This window comes from Mustela putorius, unplaced genomic scaffold (assembly GCF_011764305.1).
Source record: "Mustela putorius furo isolate JIRA1106 unplaced genomic scaffold, ASM1176430v1.1 tig00003845_pilon_pilon_pilon, whole genome shotgun sequence".
Classification (NCBI taxonomy): Eukaryota; Metazoa; Chordata; class Mammalia; order Carnivora; family Mustelidae; genus Mustela; species Mustela putorius.
The window spans coordinates 21690854-21711062 of record NW_025421998.1 but is presented as its reverse complement, the minus strand read 5'-3'; the positions used below and the strand labels follow the sequence as shown (position 1 = coordinate 21711062).

At 39.2% G+C, this 20209-nt stretch overlaps 1 protein-coding gene across 9 annotated transcripts in view; it reads left to right on the top strand.

Moving 5' to 3' along the window:
- The window catches only part of LOC101687840 (gamma-secretase activating protein), an 83290-nt gene that overhangs the window by 26515 nt on the left and 36566 nt on the right, over positions 1 to 20209 (top strand). For 8 of the 9 annotated variants that reach the window (XR_006609602.1, XR_006609601.1, XR_006609603.1 and 5 more), the window contains exons 8-15: positions 189 to 238; positions 3302 to 3406; positions 4421 to 4480; positions 5402 to 5445; positions 6471 to 6556; positions 14196 to 14273; positions 15988 to 16065; positions 20033 to 20125. Coding sequence is in view for 6 of the 9 variants with exons in the window: in XM_045089709.1 (XP_044945644.1) it covers positions 189 to 238; positions 3302 to 3406; positions 4421 to 4480; positions 5402 to 5445; positions 6471 to 6556; positions 14196 to 14273; positions 15988 to 16065; positions 20033 to 20125 (594 nt within the window). In the remaining 3 variants the exon portion in view is untranslated. The remainder of the gene's footprint in view (positions 1 to 188; positions 239 to 3301; positions 3407 to 4420; positions 4481 to 5401; positions 5446 to 6470; positions 6557 to 14195; positions 14274 to 15987; positions 16066 to 20032; positions 20126 to 20209) is intronic. The other variant, XM_045089707.1, reaches the window with a different exon arrangement.

Below are 20209 nucleotides of genomic sequence, written 5' to 3'. Positions count from 1 at the left end.
CTGGAGAAAGGTGGGTTTTGTTTTGCACTTGTATCATGAAACTGCCGTGTGTAATGATACTGTTTTTCCAACCAGCTGATGAATCTGCTTTATCTTTATAAATCAAGGTTCACTGCTGTTAGGGGTAAAAAAGTGCTCATGATTTTCACAAAGGTTCAACTGTCTTTCTCTTGTTTCTCTTTTTAAAGATATTGAAAAGTTTCATATCCAAGTCATCCAAGAAGATGGAAATAGAGTGGTAAATATTTGAAATCTCTTTTACTTTGAAGTGGCATTTCGAGACTGTTAAAGATAGAGTATTGTTATAGACGCAGACTACTTTCTTTATTCCGTGTCTTTCACATTATAGACTTGCTGTTGTAACATGTGGAGTAATACAAGACGTAGAAAGGAGTTAATTATCTCCTTTATCTTGACCTCACTCTCCAACCTCAGTCTCCTGAGATAACTCAAGACAGCCTTGTGGGACTCTTTCTACACCTTTACCTTGCTCATGCACACGTACACACAGTTGGGTGCACATACACAGATTCAGTTATTTTTACCAAAATAGAATCACAATATGTATGTTAACTGGCCATTTTGGTTTTTACTTTTAACTTAATATATCAGGGTTATTCCTACAGGTTTTTAAATGGAGATAGAACACTTTTCCCCCTAATTTTTAGACATACATAGAATAAATGGGATCATAACTATGTGTTTATATATATATATACACACACACATACACATATATATGTAAAAGAGGAGGTATATATAGTTTTATAGTTCAATTGTCTTCTTTTTTTTAATTGCTTGTATTCCACTTCTCCCTTGCCTTTTCACCTCTGACTTTTGTCTGTAACCTATTATGTTTCCTTTCATGCACTTCTCTGAACCTGTGTATTTGCCATCCCCACCCCTGACACACCCAGGGGTTTATCCTTCATTCCTTCCTCATTCAACTTTGTGGCATTATCTACAAGTCAACCAGAATAGGTCAATTCATTCTTTTTAGAAGTACGTAATAGTCCCTGGTATGGATATACACAGTTTCAGTCATTCTCCTGTGGGTGGACACTCACTTGATTGCCACTTTTTGTTGTTATTATTCATCTGTTTGTGTTACAGATCATCTCAAAAAAATTTTTTTATAGCTTTATGTATTTGGTACACATATTTCTTTGGGCTAAATCCTCAGGGATGGGTAGTTGGGTTGACAGGTACATGCATTTAATACATTTCAACAGATTTTGCTAGCTTGCTTTCCAAAAAACCTTGTAACAATTCACAGTTGTACAAGCAATGGGTAAGAGTACCCCTTCCCTCTATCCATACCAGTCATAGGTGCATTTTCCCTTTTTAAAAAATATTTCCAATTTGTTGACGGTTAAGTTGATAACATTATTATTTTAGTTGGTATTTCCATTACTATCACTGGCTGTGTGAATTTGTTTTTCTGAAAATTGCTTAGTTATATCCTCATCTGTTTTTCTATTGCGTTGTCTTTTTTCTTGACTATGAAAGATCATAATATATTATTCATATTAAAAATTACTTCCTTCAATATTTAAATAGCTTGCATCAAAATAATCCTTCTCTGAAGATTTTAATTTTAAAGTTACATGAAGAACATGAAATGGAAAATGGTATTTATTCATTATATATCTCTCATTAAAAGCCTCAAATGAAGAGGCCTGGCTGGAATGACTAGAAAGTGTGTCACTGGAACCCTGGGCCACCAGGGGCATTGTGGCAGGCTACAGATGCCTGGCTTGGCCCGGGGTCAGAAAAGAAGCTGGAGAGGAAGACGAACCAAGGCAGAATCCCAAAACCAGCAATGCGTATTTAGAGGAGAGAGTCACATAAACAATCCAGGGTCAGTGAAATAAATAAGACCAGGAATGGGGACCGACAGAGGGCTGGCTGCTTAGAAGAAGGGCTGGGAGCTGTGAAGCTACGGCAGAGTGAGGCCAGGGGACCCCTGTCAGCGACCAACGCGGGGTGGCCACAGCACACCATCACCCTTGCCTGCCTCCTCTGAAGCATCGCTGCTCTCCTTCTTCTTGCTGTTGTTCTTCTTTTTTAAAAGAAGATTTATTTATTTACTTGAAAGAAAGAGCACACACATATGGGAAAGGAGCAGAGGGAGACAAAGTCTCAAGCAGACACCCTACTGAGCACAGAGCAGGCATGGGAATTGATCCCAGGACCCTGAGATCATAACCTGAACTGAAACCAAAAGTCAGATGCCTAATTGACCGAGCCCCCAGGATCCCCCACTGTCCATATCCTTAAGGGCTTAGAGGACAGCTTCTCAAGGCAGTGTGTGGTTCCATGCATTCATAACAACATCGGGTGGCAGATAGGCAGTGGGATAATTATCCCCATGTTCACAGAGCAAGCAAGTTCCCCAGAGATGAGGGAACTCTAGAGAGGGACAAAACTGAGATGTGCATCTGGGTGACCACACTCTGATGATCATGTTCTTGTCAGCATATATATATACCTTTATCGGGGGCTCCCCAGATCTGTTCTAATTGAACACATTTCAGAAGAATAGAAACAAGATGCATTGCCCAAAGTTTAGAATCTTATTGAGAACAGAAGTTGAGAATATAAAGGTGTTGTAGGAGAGTGCATACTCATCAGGGTAGACTTACAGCATTAGTTCACTGTAACTGTAATAGAAGTACGCCAGAGTACCATAAGAATACAGAGGCAAGGAGCTTTGCATTGGGAGGAGGTGACGGAGGGCTTTGTACAGGAGGCCATGCCTAAGTTGGGTCTTGAAGGAGGGTAGTATCACCATACTCACTGCGGAAGACATAAAGGTAGGAAGCATGACCAAAGACACACGCATAGCTTACGGCTGATCTGGGGGGAGTGCTCCCCACCCCCAGGCCTGAGTTCTTTCCTTGGCATCACAGCTGCTATCTTTGGTGGTAAAGCCCCTTTGTCTACAGATACTTGAGCAGGCTATGTACCGAATGGGAAGCTTTGAATCTTCTCTTGGCCCCGGTGTTGATTTGTGGTAGGTCTGTCTTTGCTTTCAACAGCCTCAGCCTTTCTGGCTAACTAGGGACAAGAATAATATAATTTGTTATACAGTGTGTGGAAAGAGCAAGTAATTAAATCATGCCTTTAGTCTTTTCTGGAAAGACTTCCCGTGTGTATGCGTTGGGGGTAGGAGAATGCTAAAATTAAACTGTGGGACTATTTACCTGTATTATTAAAGATAAAATATGCAAAATACTAAATCCAGAAATATTCTCCTTTAAAATAGTTGGTTATCTCTAAAATCTCGTTGCCTCTTTAGGTACTTAAAGACTCTGGCCATCTCCCAAGAGAGAGGGTAGCTGAGGATTTTGTTTGGGCTCAATGGGATATGTCAGAGCAGAGATTATACTACGTTGACCTGAAGGTAAAAACTAGATCACTGGCCTCCTTTTTCCCGGAACAACCTAATTTGGACATTCTCATTATTATAATTTATTAATCTCTGCATTTTCATTGCTGGGGACAGTTAATGAAAGTTTACTAAAAATATGAAATATTTTCAATACTATCTACCTCTTGGTTGCTTCCCTTCCTCTCTCCTTTTCTCTTTTACTAATGTTGTTGATCTTTTATTTTTACTGATTTTTTTTTTAAATTTTAAAGATTTTATTTATTTATTTGACAGAGATCACAAGTAGGCAGAGAGAGAGGAGGAAGCCGGCTCCCTGCTGAGCAGAGAGCCCGATGCGGGGCTCAATTCCAGGACGCTGGGATCATGACCTGAGCCAAAGGCAGAGGCTTTAACCCACTGAGCCACCCAGGTGCACCTTTATTGTTTTTTAAAGGTTTTATTTGGGCACCTGGGTAGCTCAGTCGCTTAAGTGTCTGCCTTTGGCTCAAGCCAAGATCCCAGGGTCCTGGGATCTAGTCCTACATCTAGCTCCATTCTCAGCAGGGAGCCTGCTTCTTCTGCTGCCCCCCGCCCCCTGCCGCTTGTGCTCACTCACTCTCTCTGTCAAATAAATAAAATCTTAAAAAAAAAGATTTTATGTGTTTAGTTAGAGAGAGGGCCTGCTCATGCATGCACATCAGCAAGGGGGCATGGAGAGAGAGAGGGAGAGGGAGAGAGAGCATCTCTAGCAGACTCTGCACTGAGCACAGAGCCCAACAAGGGGATCTATCCCACGACCCCAAGATCTTGACCTGAGCCAAAACCAAGAGTCAGACACCAACTGACTGTGCCACCCAGGCTCCCCTGTTGATCTATTTTTTTTTTTTTAATTTTTTTTTTAAGTCATCTCTAAATCCAAGTGAGGTTCAAACTCAAAACCCCAAGATTGAGTTGTACACTCTACAACCTGAGCCAGTCAGGTGCTCTTTGTTGATTTTCTTTTTTTTTTTTTTTGTAATTTGTCATTTATTCTCTTTTCTCTTTTAGATGTCAAGGAGTGTCTTAAAATGCATCCAGTTTTCTGCTGATGGGAAGTTTAACTTAATGGTAAGTCCAAGAGAATGATGGGCAATAGAAAATTTTAGGACACGTGGCCTCCTTTTAAAGAGAGCTGTTATCAGAAATAGCATTTTAGCATTCTTGTGGTGTTAGTCACTTGCATTAGGGACAAATACAGTAAACACAGATGATTCGAAGAGCACACAGGAAATTTCTGCTAATCGAATACCTTTTATTAAAGACACAAGCGTATGAGTGAGGACGTATAGAAGGTAGTAGGTATGGTCTATAGTAGATAGCTTTAAGTGGTTACAAGTCACTTAACCCAAAAAGACTTGTGAGGATGGTGGAGTTGAGAGAAGGGTAAAACATCAATGAGACTGTATCGACTGATTAGTAAAAATCTAGCATCACTCCTGGCAAAGCCATTTGGAATGCTGGTCTTGTGGGGAGGAATCCTAAATATCTTTACCTGTGATGAAGAGCATGTTATTCTTCACTAGGATTAGTACTGGTGTCCTATATAGATTGATATCATAGCATTACAAGAATTACACTTATTCCTCCTGCCCTTTTTTTTTTTTTTTTAAACTCACTCATTCTTCTCCTAAAGTCATCCAGTCCTTCCCTCTGTGCATGGTCATCTGTGTCTTGTAAAAAGTCTGCCCCTTCTGATTGTCATATTATATAACCCATTTATGATATTCAAAGCTGAGGCAAAGTTTGTCAAGTATTAGCCCTTTAAGAAATAAATATACACCAAGCCTCTGATTGTGTGTAAACTCTAGAATATTCCCAGCGGATTCCCTGTGCTGTGAATTTGGGGGATAACATCTTAAGATAATGATGGTTAAAAGGGCTTTTCATCAGTAGGCAAGCACAGCATTGTCAGACTGGCTCTGGGTTTTAGAGCTATTATTGCTAAATTAATGTCATTTTTTGGTTTGTTTTCTTATGATTTTTTGACAGTTTGAAGCACCCTTGGATATAACATTAAGTGACTCGGGATTTAAGTAAGTTACTCATTGATTACTGCTAATTTTTATAGACACTCTGGGCAGAATGACTATATTTATACCTAATGTATGGTATGCAGTTATAAGGACAATTCAATATTCTGTGTGTGTGTGTTTGTGTGTGAGACCTTTGATATTTCTGTTCTCTATAGGCAATATAAACAACTTTATCAAGCACAAACACAGAGTTTTTCATGTAAAGTCAATCATATTGATTTTCGTAGCCGTTTATTCCTGTAGGATGTTTCCATTTCTTTTGATCCGTCAAAGTGCTCTTCCTGTGATTCAATGAAAGGATTTGAACAAACATCAAACCCCTTCCCTCGTTGCCATCGGAGAGCAGGTTGCAATCAATAGATGTGTGGCTCAGCTCTGTCTGTTGTGTTATCATTTTTCTGTTTTCCTTTTTACACCTTTACAAAGGTGAGCTTTTCTTCCCCCAGACTAGTTTACATGGAGTGAAAACATGAACATTTTTGAAAAAATAGACACAAGCCCACTAGTTCACAGAAGACATGAAAGTCCTCTTGAATTAGAATCATGATAACCCTAAACTGTTCTGTATTTCAGTAGCTTTATTTCTTCATATATGAACACTTGGTTACACTTGTTTTGAAACCGTATATGCGGTTCTCTCTTTTAGAAAAAAGTTCTAGTACTTTCAACTTCTGTTTTTCTTTTTTTCCTCTCTGTTGCCAGGGCCATGCCATTTACGTATTTTTTGTTACTGTTTTTATACTGTTTTAGTTACTGTTTTACTTATACAAAGAAATAAGACATCAACTTAAATTTCTCAGGTACAAGTCTTTACTTCTGTGGGTATGTTATAGTGGTTACTACCGTTTATGAAGGAACTTTAATTTTTATTTATTTTTACTTAAAAAATTCTTATTAAAGTGTGGTTGACACACAATGTGATATTAGTTTCAAGCATACAATATATGGTGCAGTGCTCACTGCCTTAAGTGAAAGAGGGAACTAATTTTTAAATGCATTCAGTTTCTTATCCTTTATGTTCTTAGACTTGTAAACTTTGGATGTGATGATCTTCAAGACCAAAAGAACTTATCCAAACACCTGACTCTGTGCGTTTTTACCAACCATACAGGTAGACCCAAGATTGTATTTATCAATTTATTCAGTTATACTGAGTTCTGTAAAAAATGTAGTCATTGTTTAGCCATAAGGATCCTGAAAATTTACTTAAAATATACGATATTACATATGTGATCAGATGGACATTTATATACCAAATTATCTTCTCCACTACCGTTTTATACATTCGCTATTTGTATTAAAGAAGCCACAGTCAACAGTCAGCAGGGTTATTGTTCTAGTAATTATTTCTGGTTTTTAAAAGGGGGATAGATTCATATGGAATTGATCCACATTTTCACCTGCTTCGTCTTTTAGCAAATGACATCCTATTATAGGGATGTTTTCTGTGTCAGGCTTACTGATAAATTTGGGTTCTAAAGCTATGTACCTAGCTGCTCTAAGAATCATTCTATAACTTACTGAGCTAACAACCAAAGCTTGACATACAGTTATTAGTGTACTGTAATTGTCTAAACAGTCAACTCTAATAACGAAATCTAATAGCCTTTTTAAATACTCGAGCTCGAGTGGACAGTTACCACTGAGTTAAGTAGCACTTGGGATAAAACTGTATTCCTTTAAAGTCAAATTATGTGGTATTCACAAGGCCAGTGTTTATGGAGACTTAATGTGTGCTGGGTATTGGCGATAACAATGATGAGCAAAACGGACCTAACTTTTATTGGTACAGAAGTTACTGTTTGGAATTTAGGCATTATATAAGTACAGACATAGTATTTCAGTAGAATTGTGATAAATTGTAGGAATTAGGAAGTTATGAGAGTATGTGATCAAGGTTTAATGGAGGATGCTAGGGTCTTCAGATACGTTCTAGTTCAGCTCGTCTATTCCTGTTGGTCTTACCCTCCAGGACATTGTGCCGCATTCTGTCTTAGTCCTGAAAATTGTCCCCTTTTCCACCTCACTCCATAATCCATTCCACTTTTTCCAGTTTCTCTCACGCATGAAGTCCCTCTCCATAAGCCAGTTTTGGGAGTTTAGGGAAGGAAGTGATATTTCATTTGAGACTCGGAGGGTGTATGTGAACTAAGAACCATGGAACTGAGTAGTGTGAGCAAGAGGAGAGGCCCGTGGGGGAGAGCTGAAGAGTAGGCTTGAGCCAAGTGATATAGGGCCTTGAAGACTGTGAAAGATTTTGTATTTTATTCTCAGAGTTCTAAGATCATTAAAGGCTTTTAAAAAATTTTTTAGAATGTTCAAGCATTACAGGAAAGTTCAAGAACAGAATGAACATTCATGTACATTTTACTTAATTTGTGTCATTTACAATATTTACTTGATTACTATCCCCATGCATGGGTCCCATATTCTCCCTTTTGACTAAACCATTCAAAAGTAAGTTGCAGACATCCTGACACTTTACCACTAACTAATTTGGCATGTATCTCCTTAGGTTAAGGATACTCCTTTACATAACCTCTGTTCCATTATCACTGAGAAAAATTAATCACACTAATAATAATTATTTCATATTCAAATTTCCATAATTATTTTTAAAAGTCCTATATATGTATAGATTTCTATATGTGTATTTATATGCATATGTGTTATATATGTATGTATGTATACAAATGAATAAATGTGTGCATGTGTATAACTTTTAAAGTCAGGATGCCATCAAGACTCATGTATTATTTCTGGTTATTATGTCTTTGTCATCTGTTTTAATGTAGATCACCTCCCTCCCCCTATGTTCTACCCGCTTTGTTTTTCTTTCACAACATTGATATTTTGTTACATTTGTGAAATGTCCTACATTCTGGATTTGTCTCTTTGTTTCCTTGTGGAAGTATTTAACTCCTTCCTCTATCCTCCACATTGTCTGAAAATAGGTAGACTGAAAGGCACCATTACGCATAGGTTAAAATTTTTTCACAAGAATACTTTGTGGGGGATATTGTGAAATTTACTTACACCAGATCAGGAGGCACATAATGTCAGGATGTCCTACTATTTGTGGTGCCAAGTTTGGTCATTCAGTTACATGGTAACCACAGTCACTCTCCCTTAAAAAGGTCCATTTTGATCCTTGCATAAGTGATCTGTGAAGTATTTGGCATGGCGGGAGTGCCCCATTCCCCAACAACTTCTCATCATTCCTTGATGCTGCTTCATGTAAATGTTTTCAGCAGGCAGTGATATGATTAGATATGTATTTTTGAAAGGTCACTGGCTGCCGTGTGAAGAATGGATTGGAGGAGGCAAGAGGAAAAGTAGGCAATGAGCAGTTAGGCTGAGTTTGTAGTCCTACGTTTGGGTGGAGGACAGTTGAACTAGGATGAGGGGCACATCTAGGATGAGATGTGTTTGGAGATAGAACTGAGAAGACTGGCTGTCAGCTGGAAAGGAATGGTTCTCAGGTTTCTGGCATAAGCAAGTGGGTGAAAAGAGGGCCATTTTCTGACATGTAGTGCTTTGGGTGGGGCCTTGAAAGGGAGACGGTGAGGGTTGTTTTGGACATGTCAACCTAGAGATCTGGGACTCGGAAGAGAGGTCGTCAGGGCGGGGCATGAACAAATGTGGCAGTTTTTTAAGACTGTAGTGGGCATTGGAAGCCTTGGGAGGATTTAGGATCAAAAGGGAAGAAGCTAAGGAATAAGATTTGAGAAGCAAATACGTAAAGGTGAGGTTGAATATCCAAAGAAGAAAAGAAGAGTGTCTGGAGAGAAGGGGAAAACCAAGCGCTTTGCTGTAGCAGCCAAAGGCAGAGGGAGTTTGACCAAGGGGAAGGTGGCTAAGCGTTAGTAGGTAGTGAAAGCCGGAGTTCCTGGGTCTGGGAGCACAGAGGTTAACGTGAGCACTTTGTTTGGGTGCCTGAGGTGGAATTTTGGTGGTCCTGGGTCAAATGTCATGTGGGAGGTAAAAAAAAATCACAACGGTGTAGACATGAGAGAGGCAGCAGCTGGAAGGGGAAGAAAGATGTAGGGAATATTATTTTTGAAGATGGTAGAGACTCCAGTATGTTTGAAGGCTCATGAGGCCAGAGAGAAGGCCACTACAGTCTTAAAAAGACGACAGTACACGGCAGACAGGAAGAACGGGTCCAGTGCATTTGCTGAGCCGGTGGGAGGTAATGGGGTCCAGAATTCACGTGGGGGGACGAGGGTTGGTTCTTCTTTAGGACTTCACTTTAAATCTGCTGACTACAAACAATCATTTTAGGCTTTCCTTCTTTGAAGCTGTAATTCCTTTTCATTTTATTCCCATAGGAATTTCTCACGAACAGTAGCAGCTATAACTTATAAACGGGTGATCTGTGACATCAGATGTTAGGTTTATCGGCAGGAGCGGTGGGAGAATCTGTTCTCCCCTTTCTCAGCGATGGCTAGGAAAGTCGAACAGGAGCCTTGCTCTTCACAGTCAGCTCTCAAATAGAAATAAGCCTGTTCCAAATGGGATGCTTCTCGATTTAGGATGCAGCTAGCCTGAGAAGCAACCTTTGGGTTTTTAATTGATAAGCCACCAGCTCATGTATTTTCCAAATGGCTTTGTAAGATGATTTTTTTTTTCACCTTTGTGGTAAAACAAAGAAAAACCTACTTTGGTGAAGTAGGAATGGAGAAGGCAGCAAAGAGTCTCATCCCCACATGGCTCCCTGAACACTAGACAGCCTCCTTTCCCGCGGGCATGGAGACCAGAGAACAGCGTTCATGAAATGAGTGCTGGCCGACTCAGGGTCTTAAACAGACGCAATGTTGTGTCCGTGATGATGCCGTCACGGTGTTTGATGTTCATTTGTCCCATGTTGGTCGTTGGGAGCTACTTTGCCCTTTCAGCGTTACTTGTTACCTTCTTGAAAGCATCTTTGTCCTGAATTTTTCTGCCCTAAGTCACGAAATTCCCTACCTTCCAAGTATGGAGAGGTTAAATGGATAAGGGGTTTCTGATGATAGGTGATGGTGGACAAAAGGGCTGCTTCTGTATAAAGATTGAGCTCATGCAGATTCTTTTTTTTTTTTTTTTTGAAGATTTTATTTGACAGGAGAGAGAGATCACAAGTATGTAGAGAGGCAGGCAGAGAGAGGGGGAAGCAGGCTCCCTGCTGAGCAGAAAACCCGATGCAGGGCTTGATTCCAGGACCCTGAGATCATGACCTGAGCCTAAGGCAGAGGCTTAACCCACTGAGCCACCCAGGCACCCCAATCTCATGTAGATTTTTAAAAATAATTCTTAGCAGGAGGGTAAGTCAGAGATTCCCTAAAGCAGTGAAGGGAAGAAAATATTCTTCTTTTTTTTTTTTAAGATTTTATTTATTTATTTGAGAAAGAGTGAGAGATAGCACAAGCATGCAGAGGGGTGGAAGTAGAAGCAGAGTCCCCACTAAGCAGGGAGCCTGATGCAGGATTTGATCCCAGGACCCTGGGATCATGACCTGAGCCAAAGGCAAATGCTTAACTGTCTGAGTCACCCAGGTGCCCAAGGAAAGAAAATATTCTTATTCCTGTCCCATTTAATAGTCAACTGTGCAGCTACAATTAAGCCAGTGGCTGTCCTTCTTTCTTGGGCACCATCTACTGGGAGGTGGTCAGGGGTGAAAAGTGTACATTCTCTTTCCTGTTCATATAATCGCAAGAGTTACCCTCCACAAGTTCCCAGAATTAGTCCTGTGTTTTAGCATTTTATAGAGCCTTTTACAATGAGATAATTTCCCTTGGAAAACTTTGTCTGTAATAGCTTTCATTGTCCAAATAGTTTCCCAAAGCCTAGCCAACTTTAAGATTTTTTCTTCATCATTGATGAATATTTATTAAACATCTCTTTTTGGATACACCATTAAGAGCATGTTTTGTTTTTTCAAACTGTGACTTCCCTCAACTTGTAAATAGCTGCTAAATCATTATGGAAGAAGAATAATCACAGCTAACCTTTATAGCCAGATATAACTTCTTCCCACAGCTTTATACATACTATCTCATTTAGTTCTTATGTTGGAACTATATGAAGTAGGTTCTATATTTTCTTTATTTACAGCTGAGGAAACTGAGATTTAAAGAATTTAATTATGTTGCCCCAGCTACATTTTATTTATTTTTTAAGCTTATTTACTTATTTAAGTAATCTCTACACCCAACATGGGGCTTGAACCCATGACCCTGAAATCAGGAGTCACATACTCCACCAACTGAACAAGCCAGGTACGCTGGCTTAGACACATTTTAAAATATTGATGCCTGGGGTGCCTGGGTGGCTCGGTCAGTTGAGCATCTGACTCCTGATTTCAGCTCAGGTCATGATGTCAGGGTCGTGAGATAGAATCCAGTTTCAGGCTCTGCGCAGGGCATGGAGCCTAGTTGGACTTCCCTCTCCTTCTGCTCCTCCCAGAGTGCCCTCTCCCCCTTAAAAAAATAAAGCAAAAAACTGATGCCTGGCCTGGGTCTTACCTTCACAGATTCTGGTTCAGTTGATCTAATGGGAAGCTTGAAAATCTGTGAGTTCCAGGTGAGTTTAATGTACTCTCAAGGTTGAGAACCAGTGCTCCATTGCTGGGTTGTCCAGTATGGTAACCACTAGCTACAGGCGGCCCTTCACATTAATTAAAGTTAAACAGAAGTTTCTCAGTCACAGTAGCTACATTCTAAGTGCTCAGTAGTCACCTGTGGCTGGTGGCTACCAATTTGGACAGCACAGATATAACACATTCCCATTATCAAGGAAAACACTGTGGATGGGAGAAGCTTTGTAGAATCTGTGCACATCCCATGTCACCTTGCTGTGTCTTTATTTTTTTCCCTACTTTGGGCTTGGGAAAGGGAATTAAACCACAACCTCATTTGGAAATATTTGCTTATGAGACCTAAAGATGGCTCTTGGTATGTGTAATTGGATACATTTATTCTACACCGCACTTTAACTTTCTTCAAAACAAGAAGACTGATGCCCTCTAGTCTCTAAAGTTTGGAGCGTGGAGGAATTTGCTAGAATAGGGGATATAATCTTCTTTATATTGTTGACATTTCATGTTCATGCCTCAGGATAGATTCCTACAAGAAGAATTTGGGTCGACAGGTATGAATATATTTAAGTCTCTGCAAAACTTTATTTCAGAGAGGTTGTATCAGTTCCCTCCTCTGTTATTCAAGAATGTTCTTCTTAATCTTCCCTTGACAGAATTGATTACCATTTTAAAAACTGTGCTAATATGGAAGGGAAAATACGGTGCCTTTAAAATTTTTCATTTTGGTATTACCAGAGCAGCTAAAGTTTTAACTATGTTTGCTAAATATTCTTTCTCCTTGTAATCATAAAACATAAAAGAACAGGATAAAGCAGTAGTTTTTCACTGGTAGTATGTTTATGAAAGTAGTCAAAGTGGTACATGGAACTTTTTAAACTTATAATTACTATTTTTGTTTATGTTTTAGTATAGTGTTACTTTGATTCTTAGTGAGTCTGCTGTAATTTTAAAGAGAAGTTATTATTGTGTACTCAGTAACCATAACAGTAATTTTACATCTAACAGAATTGTTACTATTTGTACCTGATAAAATTTTTCTTTTTTGGTTATTTTGCAACTAAGATATGGGAATAAAATGTACTTCTAACAATATGATGTGGTTTTAAATGTTATTAAAAATGGTCACAAATGATAAACATTGTAACAGAACATTCATTAATGTCCCTAAATAGCCTTCTTAGAGAAAATTGGCTTTTTTTTTCCCTTTCACCACCATGATTCTTTGATAAAGGACCTTGTGAAGTATAACAGAGAAAATGTTGCTATTCACTGAAGTAGAGTAATGATTGAATTTACACAGCTACTTAATTTTAGCACTGGGACTAGAACCCAGCTTTCTAGACTCTGGTCAATTTCCTTTCCAGCCTGGAAATCTCCCACTTCAGGTAATAACATAAATGTTAGCACTGGAAGTATCAGTTTCAGCATAATGCCCTCCATGGTAGGTCTTTGATGAGCACATCTAGTCTATGTGTCTGGTAACAGCTGCTAGAGATGATGGATATATCCCACCCATGTTCTAGAGCGTGTGAAGGCTGAGAGTATTCTGGAGCCCTGGGCTAAGAGAAGGTGGTCAGAGCTCATCTGGAAAGATAGCTGTGCCAGGAGTTCTCTCCTTTGCGCTTGGGCCAAGGCTCTCAGTGACCCAAATATGGGTGGGTATGGGCCAACACGCACTTGCTCCTACTGCCTCAGTTTGCCTTCCAATTCCAGATGGAAAAAAAAAAAAAAAAGACTGGGAAGTGTCTGTAAAGAGGAGATGCATTTTGGTAAGCTGGGATCTACATTAGTAATAGCCGGAAGGCAAGCTAAATAGGAGAGCGGGGCAATAGAAGTATATGAGAACAATCTCCTTTGTAACCTTCTCTAGACTCCCATGATTTCATATACAGGAGTAGATCTCTATTCATTTCCTTCAGTAGCTCACCACAGTACATTACATTACTTATTACAAAATTTTTAAATTACATTACATGCACAGTGTGTGCTGAGTAATTGTTGAACTGAAATTTCTCAGCAGCTTGTTAATAAACCGTTTCTAGAATTTGGGAAAAATCTATGAGGTAGATTGAGTCAGAACATCTAAAGGAAGAGAAGAAAGGTTAAGTGGCTTAGAAAACTTTTTGTCTCTGATTCTTTTCAGCCCCACTAAATAATACCTTCTTCCTTCTAGGGACTTTGTGTGTATGTTACAGTCCGAAGTTTGACTCTTGGGGAAAAATCACGTATACAGTGTTTTACTTTCATAAAGGTACATGTTATTTATTCTTAATTTTTTATTTTTATGTAATCACTTTTTCCAAATAGTAGCAAGTTAGATAAATTTTAAAGTCTTACTCCCTTGTAATAAATTTTATCAGTACATTCTATACCTATATAATACATGTTTCCTGAAGAAATTCACTAATGATGAATACAGTTCACCCTTGAACCACATGGATTTGAGTTGCGTGGATCCACTTACATTCAGGATTTTTTTTTAAAAAAAATACAGTATAGTACTGTGAATGTACTTTCTCTTCCTTATGATTTTTCTTAATAACATTTTCTCTCTTTTTTCTTTTTCTTTCTTTTTTTTTTTTTTTACTGTGAGAATACAGTATACAATACATATAACATATGAAATATCTGTTAATGGACTGTTTATGTTATCAGAAAGGCTTCTGGTTAGCAGTAGGCTATTAGTAGTTAACTTTCAACTCCCCCAAAACTTATACATGGATTTTTGACTGCTCAGGGGTTGGCACCCCTAACCTCCATGTCGTTCAAGGGTCAGTTGTATTGACTTAGCTAATGTTCTTGTATTTTTTTCCTGACCTATATATTTTTCTAGGCTTATAGGTAGACCAATCCTTATGGACATATTTGTCCAAAGTATGTTTATTTGCTTTTTTATTTCTAGTTGGAAAACATCAATTTATTTAACCTATAAGGTTACGGAGAGCTCTAGTTAAAAGCATCCATCATCTCAGATCTCAACAGGTCTTAGACCTAAGATACCTTTATTTTGATTCACAGTTCTGCGGCCCAGCAAACTAGTTTGTCAGCAGTCAGTCTCAGGGGAGGAGTAAATGCCCAAGCTTTTCTAGTTCTAGTTCTAGTTCTCTAGTTGGCCAGTGTACCCTTTAAAAGTTTTAGTCTGAACAATGGTAAGGCACATTAATTTTGCTTGTTTAGTCCCTTAAAATTAGAATTTATATAGTACATACAGTGGGTGAAATTATATTAAAAAAATTTTTAATTATAAAACAAACAAACAAACAAAACTATGCCAGACCACACCAGAGTTTATTCTACAGGAATGCCTAACATTACTTTCAGAAGTTAGAAATGTGGGTAAGAAAAGTTTAATACCTCAATAATGAAGAAACTAAAAGCAACTTCAGTAGACAGGCTTTAATAGCATAAGTTGGATTTTTTCTTTTGTGGGAAGTTTTCATACATTTTTCTAATAATTAATATAATGCTTAAAATCATAAATAAAACTTCTCTGAAAGTTTTATTAAGGGTTACTGATTCTGATGAAGAGTTAGAACAGTGGAACATGAAGCCCAATACCCTGAGTTTAGTTGATAATCTACTAAGTGACTGAGAGAAGTCTCAGGGGGTCTTGATGATGGCAAGAATGTGCAGTAAACTGTGGGGGACAGTGAGCCACCTGGTCTCCTCCACCTTTTGAATCCTGTGATAGATTCCTTCAGATCCTTCTGTCCCAGCACAACCCACCTTATAAGGTCTAATATTATACGATAAGCCCAGAACGACTACTGGATCCTGATTGCACTGTGATCTACCTTCTGTGTGGTTTTGGGGGAGTGGTGGAGAACCATGAAATTTAGAAGTTAGACCCTTGCTTTTTCACAGCTCCTAAATGTGGAGTATTACATAGAGTAATAGCCTTGGGTGGAATTCTGGTTCTTTGTTTCTTACCATTCTTTCCTTGGCTTCCTGTTCTCTCACCACAGGGCACAGCAAGACCTTCACTGCTGCTCTAGGGAGTGTAGACTCACATGTGACTAAGGGCCTTACTTTTCTCAACCTTGGTGAGTGAGAGAGAGAGGCGTCTCTGCTCTGACCCTCCTTTCTAGTACATGTGATACAACCTTTTATATCTCATTTTCTTATCTGTGCACTCCATTTTCTCCCGCCCCTTTAGGATTTGGATTGGGATGATAGCCACTGACCTTTCAGAGGCCTAGGAGGGGAAGGGTTTCTCTGGAAACCTTGGCACCCCTAACTTCTCTGTTGTTCAAGGGTCAACTGGATTAAATTAGTTAATATTCTCATATTTTTTCCTGATCTGTATCTTTTTCTAGGCCAATCCTAATGGACATATTTGTGTCCCCCATTCACATTAGCCTTTGGGGAGGGGATGCATCTCCCTCTTTAAAGAATCTAGGCTGTGAGTTTTCCTATGTGTTTTAGTAGTAATCCAAAAAAAGCCATTTGTTAGTATAAAAATGATGATGGCCACCTAGGTGGCTCAGTCAGTTAGGCGTCTACCTTTGGCTCAGGTCATGATCTCAGGGTCCTGGGATGGAGCCCTGTGTCCCTCTCCCTGACCTCTCCCACCCCCCGGCTCATGCTCACTCACTCTCTCAAATAAATAAATAAATCTTAAAAAACAAAAACAAAAACAGGGCGCCTGAGTGGCTCAGTGGATTAAGCCGCTGCCTTCGGCTCCGGTCATGATCTCAGGGTCCTGGGATCGAGTCCTGCATTGGGCTCTCTGCTCAGCGGGGAGCCTGCTTCCCTCTATCTCCCTCTCTGCCTGCCTCTCCATCTGCTTGTGATTTCTCTCTGTCAAATAAATAAATAAAATCTTTAAAAATATATATATTTTAAAAAAATTAGAAAAAAAAAAAAAAACAAATAATGACAGTGAATGAGATGTTCCCTAAAAGCCTATGAGAAAAAATACATCATGTTGTCCCTTGATTCTAGAGAGGACAAAGATCTTTGAGAAATTGTCCATTCCCTGCTGTTAATTGCTAAGAGCTTCCAAGTCCTATAGAGGACTAACAAATCAGTTTAAATATGTTGATTTTCATTGAGTAAATATGGTAAGGGAACTTGAGTGTTAGGTTTGAACATATTAATGGAGTCTATCATGAAGAAAATCAAGAAAGGGTTTAGTGTACCAACCTACCAAAAGCTGCTTTTCCATGTCAGTTGGGATGAGGGGTACAAACAGGTTAGCAGAAGACTAACTAACAGAACTATTACTTGCCTACCTATGGGACACGGCACAATATTCAAAAAAGAAAAGCTTCAGGTTTACAGCACATGATTCTTTAATATGTTCTCCTATTCCTGTTTCCCAGTCTTTCTGCTATCATGACAAAAAGCTTAGGAAGGTATAATGTGAGGGAGCTGGGCGAAATGAGAACAAAAATGACAAAGTTGATTAAAAAAAAGATTTTTCTTTTGAACAATACTGTAGATGAGGTGAGATAGTGCATGTGGAGTGGGCCAGTACGTAGTAAATGTTAACATGAGCTTTGAACCTGTGGGAAATTGCCTTAGAGAGGCCCGAGTCTACTGCTTCCTGTGGTAAGAGAGATAAATATAAGGTTTCCTGGGTCTGAGACTTGATTCTTATCAGAGAATGCTGCATCAACATCCCATTTCAAGAGTGATGTAGGAAACTTTCCACTAAAAAAAAACTTAGCATTTTGTCAGGTCAAAGGTAGCCTTCTTTTTCCCCTCCCTGAGAACGACTCTAGAAAAGGGCAGGCATGATTTAATCTATGGTCTTCAGACTGTGGAGCCGGCAGAAATCCTAGAGTTTTGTAAAAATAGGCTCTTACATAAGTTGTCTTTCCCTCTTATACACATTTAGTCTTCTTGGCACAGAATTATACCCAAGCTTAGAACTACTCCAGAGGTAATTTTTATGACAACAGTATTGCTTTTGAGTGATGCCTTTTTTTCCTATTAATTACATATAACAGTTCTGAATTGTCACCCTATTAAAGGGACTTATTTTGAATATTTTAATTAAAATATTAAAGAATAGAGTTTTAATGTTGATAAGATATTAAAGAATAAAGTTTTCCATGAACCCAGACACCTCTATGTAAGAAGGATACATTTATAAATAAAAAGCGATTTTTATTTATATTTTAAAATATTTATTTATATTTTAAAAATGAGTATGTTATTTCCATTATCTTGATCCTTACAACAATTCTGCTAGGTGATGTTATCCTCATTTTCCAGATAATGAAACTGAGCTCAGAAAGGCTGAGGTCTGTGCCCAGTCTCCTTTTAGTGTCTCTTATCAGGGACACTGTGTTGTTTTCTTATTGCTGCCCTAACAAATGATCACAAATTTAGGGCTTAAAACAACATGAATGCTGTCTTTTGGTTCTGGAGGTCAGAATTCGGAAATGAGTTTTGAGGGGCTAAAGTCAAGGTGTGGGTAGAAATGGTTCCTTCTGGAGATTCTGGGGAGGAATTAATCCTTGGACAACCCCAGCATCTCGAGGCTGGCATCTCAAGGCTGGCATCTCGAGGCCGGCATTTCTTGGCTTGCTACCCCATCACTCCCATCTCTCTTTCATCCTCGAGTGATCTTTTCCTCTGTAGTGCAGTCTCCTTCTGCCTCTCTCCTGTAAACATATTTATGGTTACCTTGGGTCCACTTGGATACTCCAGGATACCCTCTGCATCTCCGGGATCCTTGATCTCATCTGCAAGGTCCTTCCATCTCTTCAGGTGACACAGGCTCTGGGATTAGCACGTGAACATCTTAGGGGGTCATCCTTTGACCTACTGTGGGCCCTGTTGGCATTTTCGTTGAGACAGTACTTCTTGTGTGAGAGTGTCCTGCACATTGACGGATTTAAGGACCTTCACCAAATGGCAGGAGGACTCCCCCTTCCACTCCAGTGATTGTGACAACTCCAAACAACCCTCATTGCCTTCCAAATGCCTCCTCTCACAGGGATGTAGTTTCCCCCTGGTTAAACCAGTTAACTGGTTAAATGCTAGGCTAGGAATTAATTTAGGTCGTTTGATGCCTAACCCTTTCCTACCGTACTCTACTATATCATTATTTGTGTGTTTCTACTTAATGTTGCCATAACAAGAATATTATTGCAACCATTTGTGCTACTCTCATTAACATCACTTGATCCCCAGTGACCGAGAGGACACTTACTTAAGTCAACAGCTTCGAGTTTTACATCCTCTTTCCTTTCCCCTGAATGCCTTCTATGCAAATAATTAACATGTATTTCTTTGCTTCTTAGGAAAAAAGAATCCAGCTGCCTCGCTTACAATCTAAATATGTCATCTGTAGGACATTCACTGCTCTCGTGTGAAAAATTATTGGCAAGGGCTACTTCCACCTTCCCATTCTCCAGAAACCTATTTTTACACCTTGTCTCAATCTGTGTACCAGTGTTCTTCGTACAAAATTATCGAACGCAGGGACTGTGAAGGTGTGACTTCTCGGCAGCTCGCTGTGCAAGGAAATGTATCAGTACTTCACCAAGTGTTAGAATGCCTGCAGAGATTGTTTTGATGAACATCAATTTAAGGGTTCTCTAAACAAAATGACGATGACGATAGTGATGATGACGATGAGTTGGCAAACCTAGGAAACAAAATTTTAGAGGGTCTCCCAGCCGGCAGAAATGAGGAGGGAGATTCCCATCATAAGCTATTCCCAGACCATCAGATAAAGGAATAATTTATATTGCTTGGTATTTTTTTTTTAGAGGTCATTTAGGTTCAAATAAAGCCACAATTCACTTAGATTCAAAATCACAGATAGCAGTTAAGATAACCGTTTGCCAACTGTATGAAGACAACTAGCCACAGATAGGAACAAGCGAGATCTGGCAGGAAGATGAAATGTGCTGACATCAAACAGTTCACACTGATCAAAACTTTTGTGTTTTAAGAGGTTCAAAGACCAATAGGGATACTGTCAAGTTCTGGGCTTTATCTTCGTGCAACTCTTGCCACATGCAGATCATTTTTTATCTTTCTCTTCTACAGACTATTACGTGGCTGTTTACTTACCTGGTCATTTATTTCATTTACTTAACATTCAACATCCGGACCTGATCTGCCACAGTTTATTTCTGACAGGTATGGCTGTGGTTTTCCCCTCATGGATGTGGTCTGTTTGGGTTTCTCTTGACAATGTTTATGTTTGGGTGAGAAGGGTTTCTT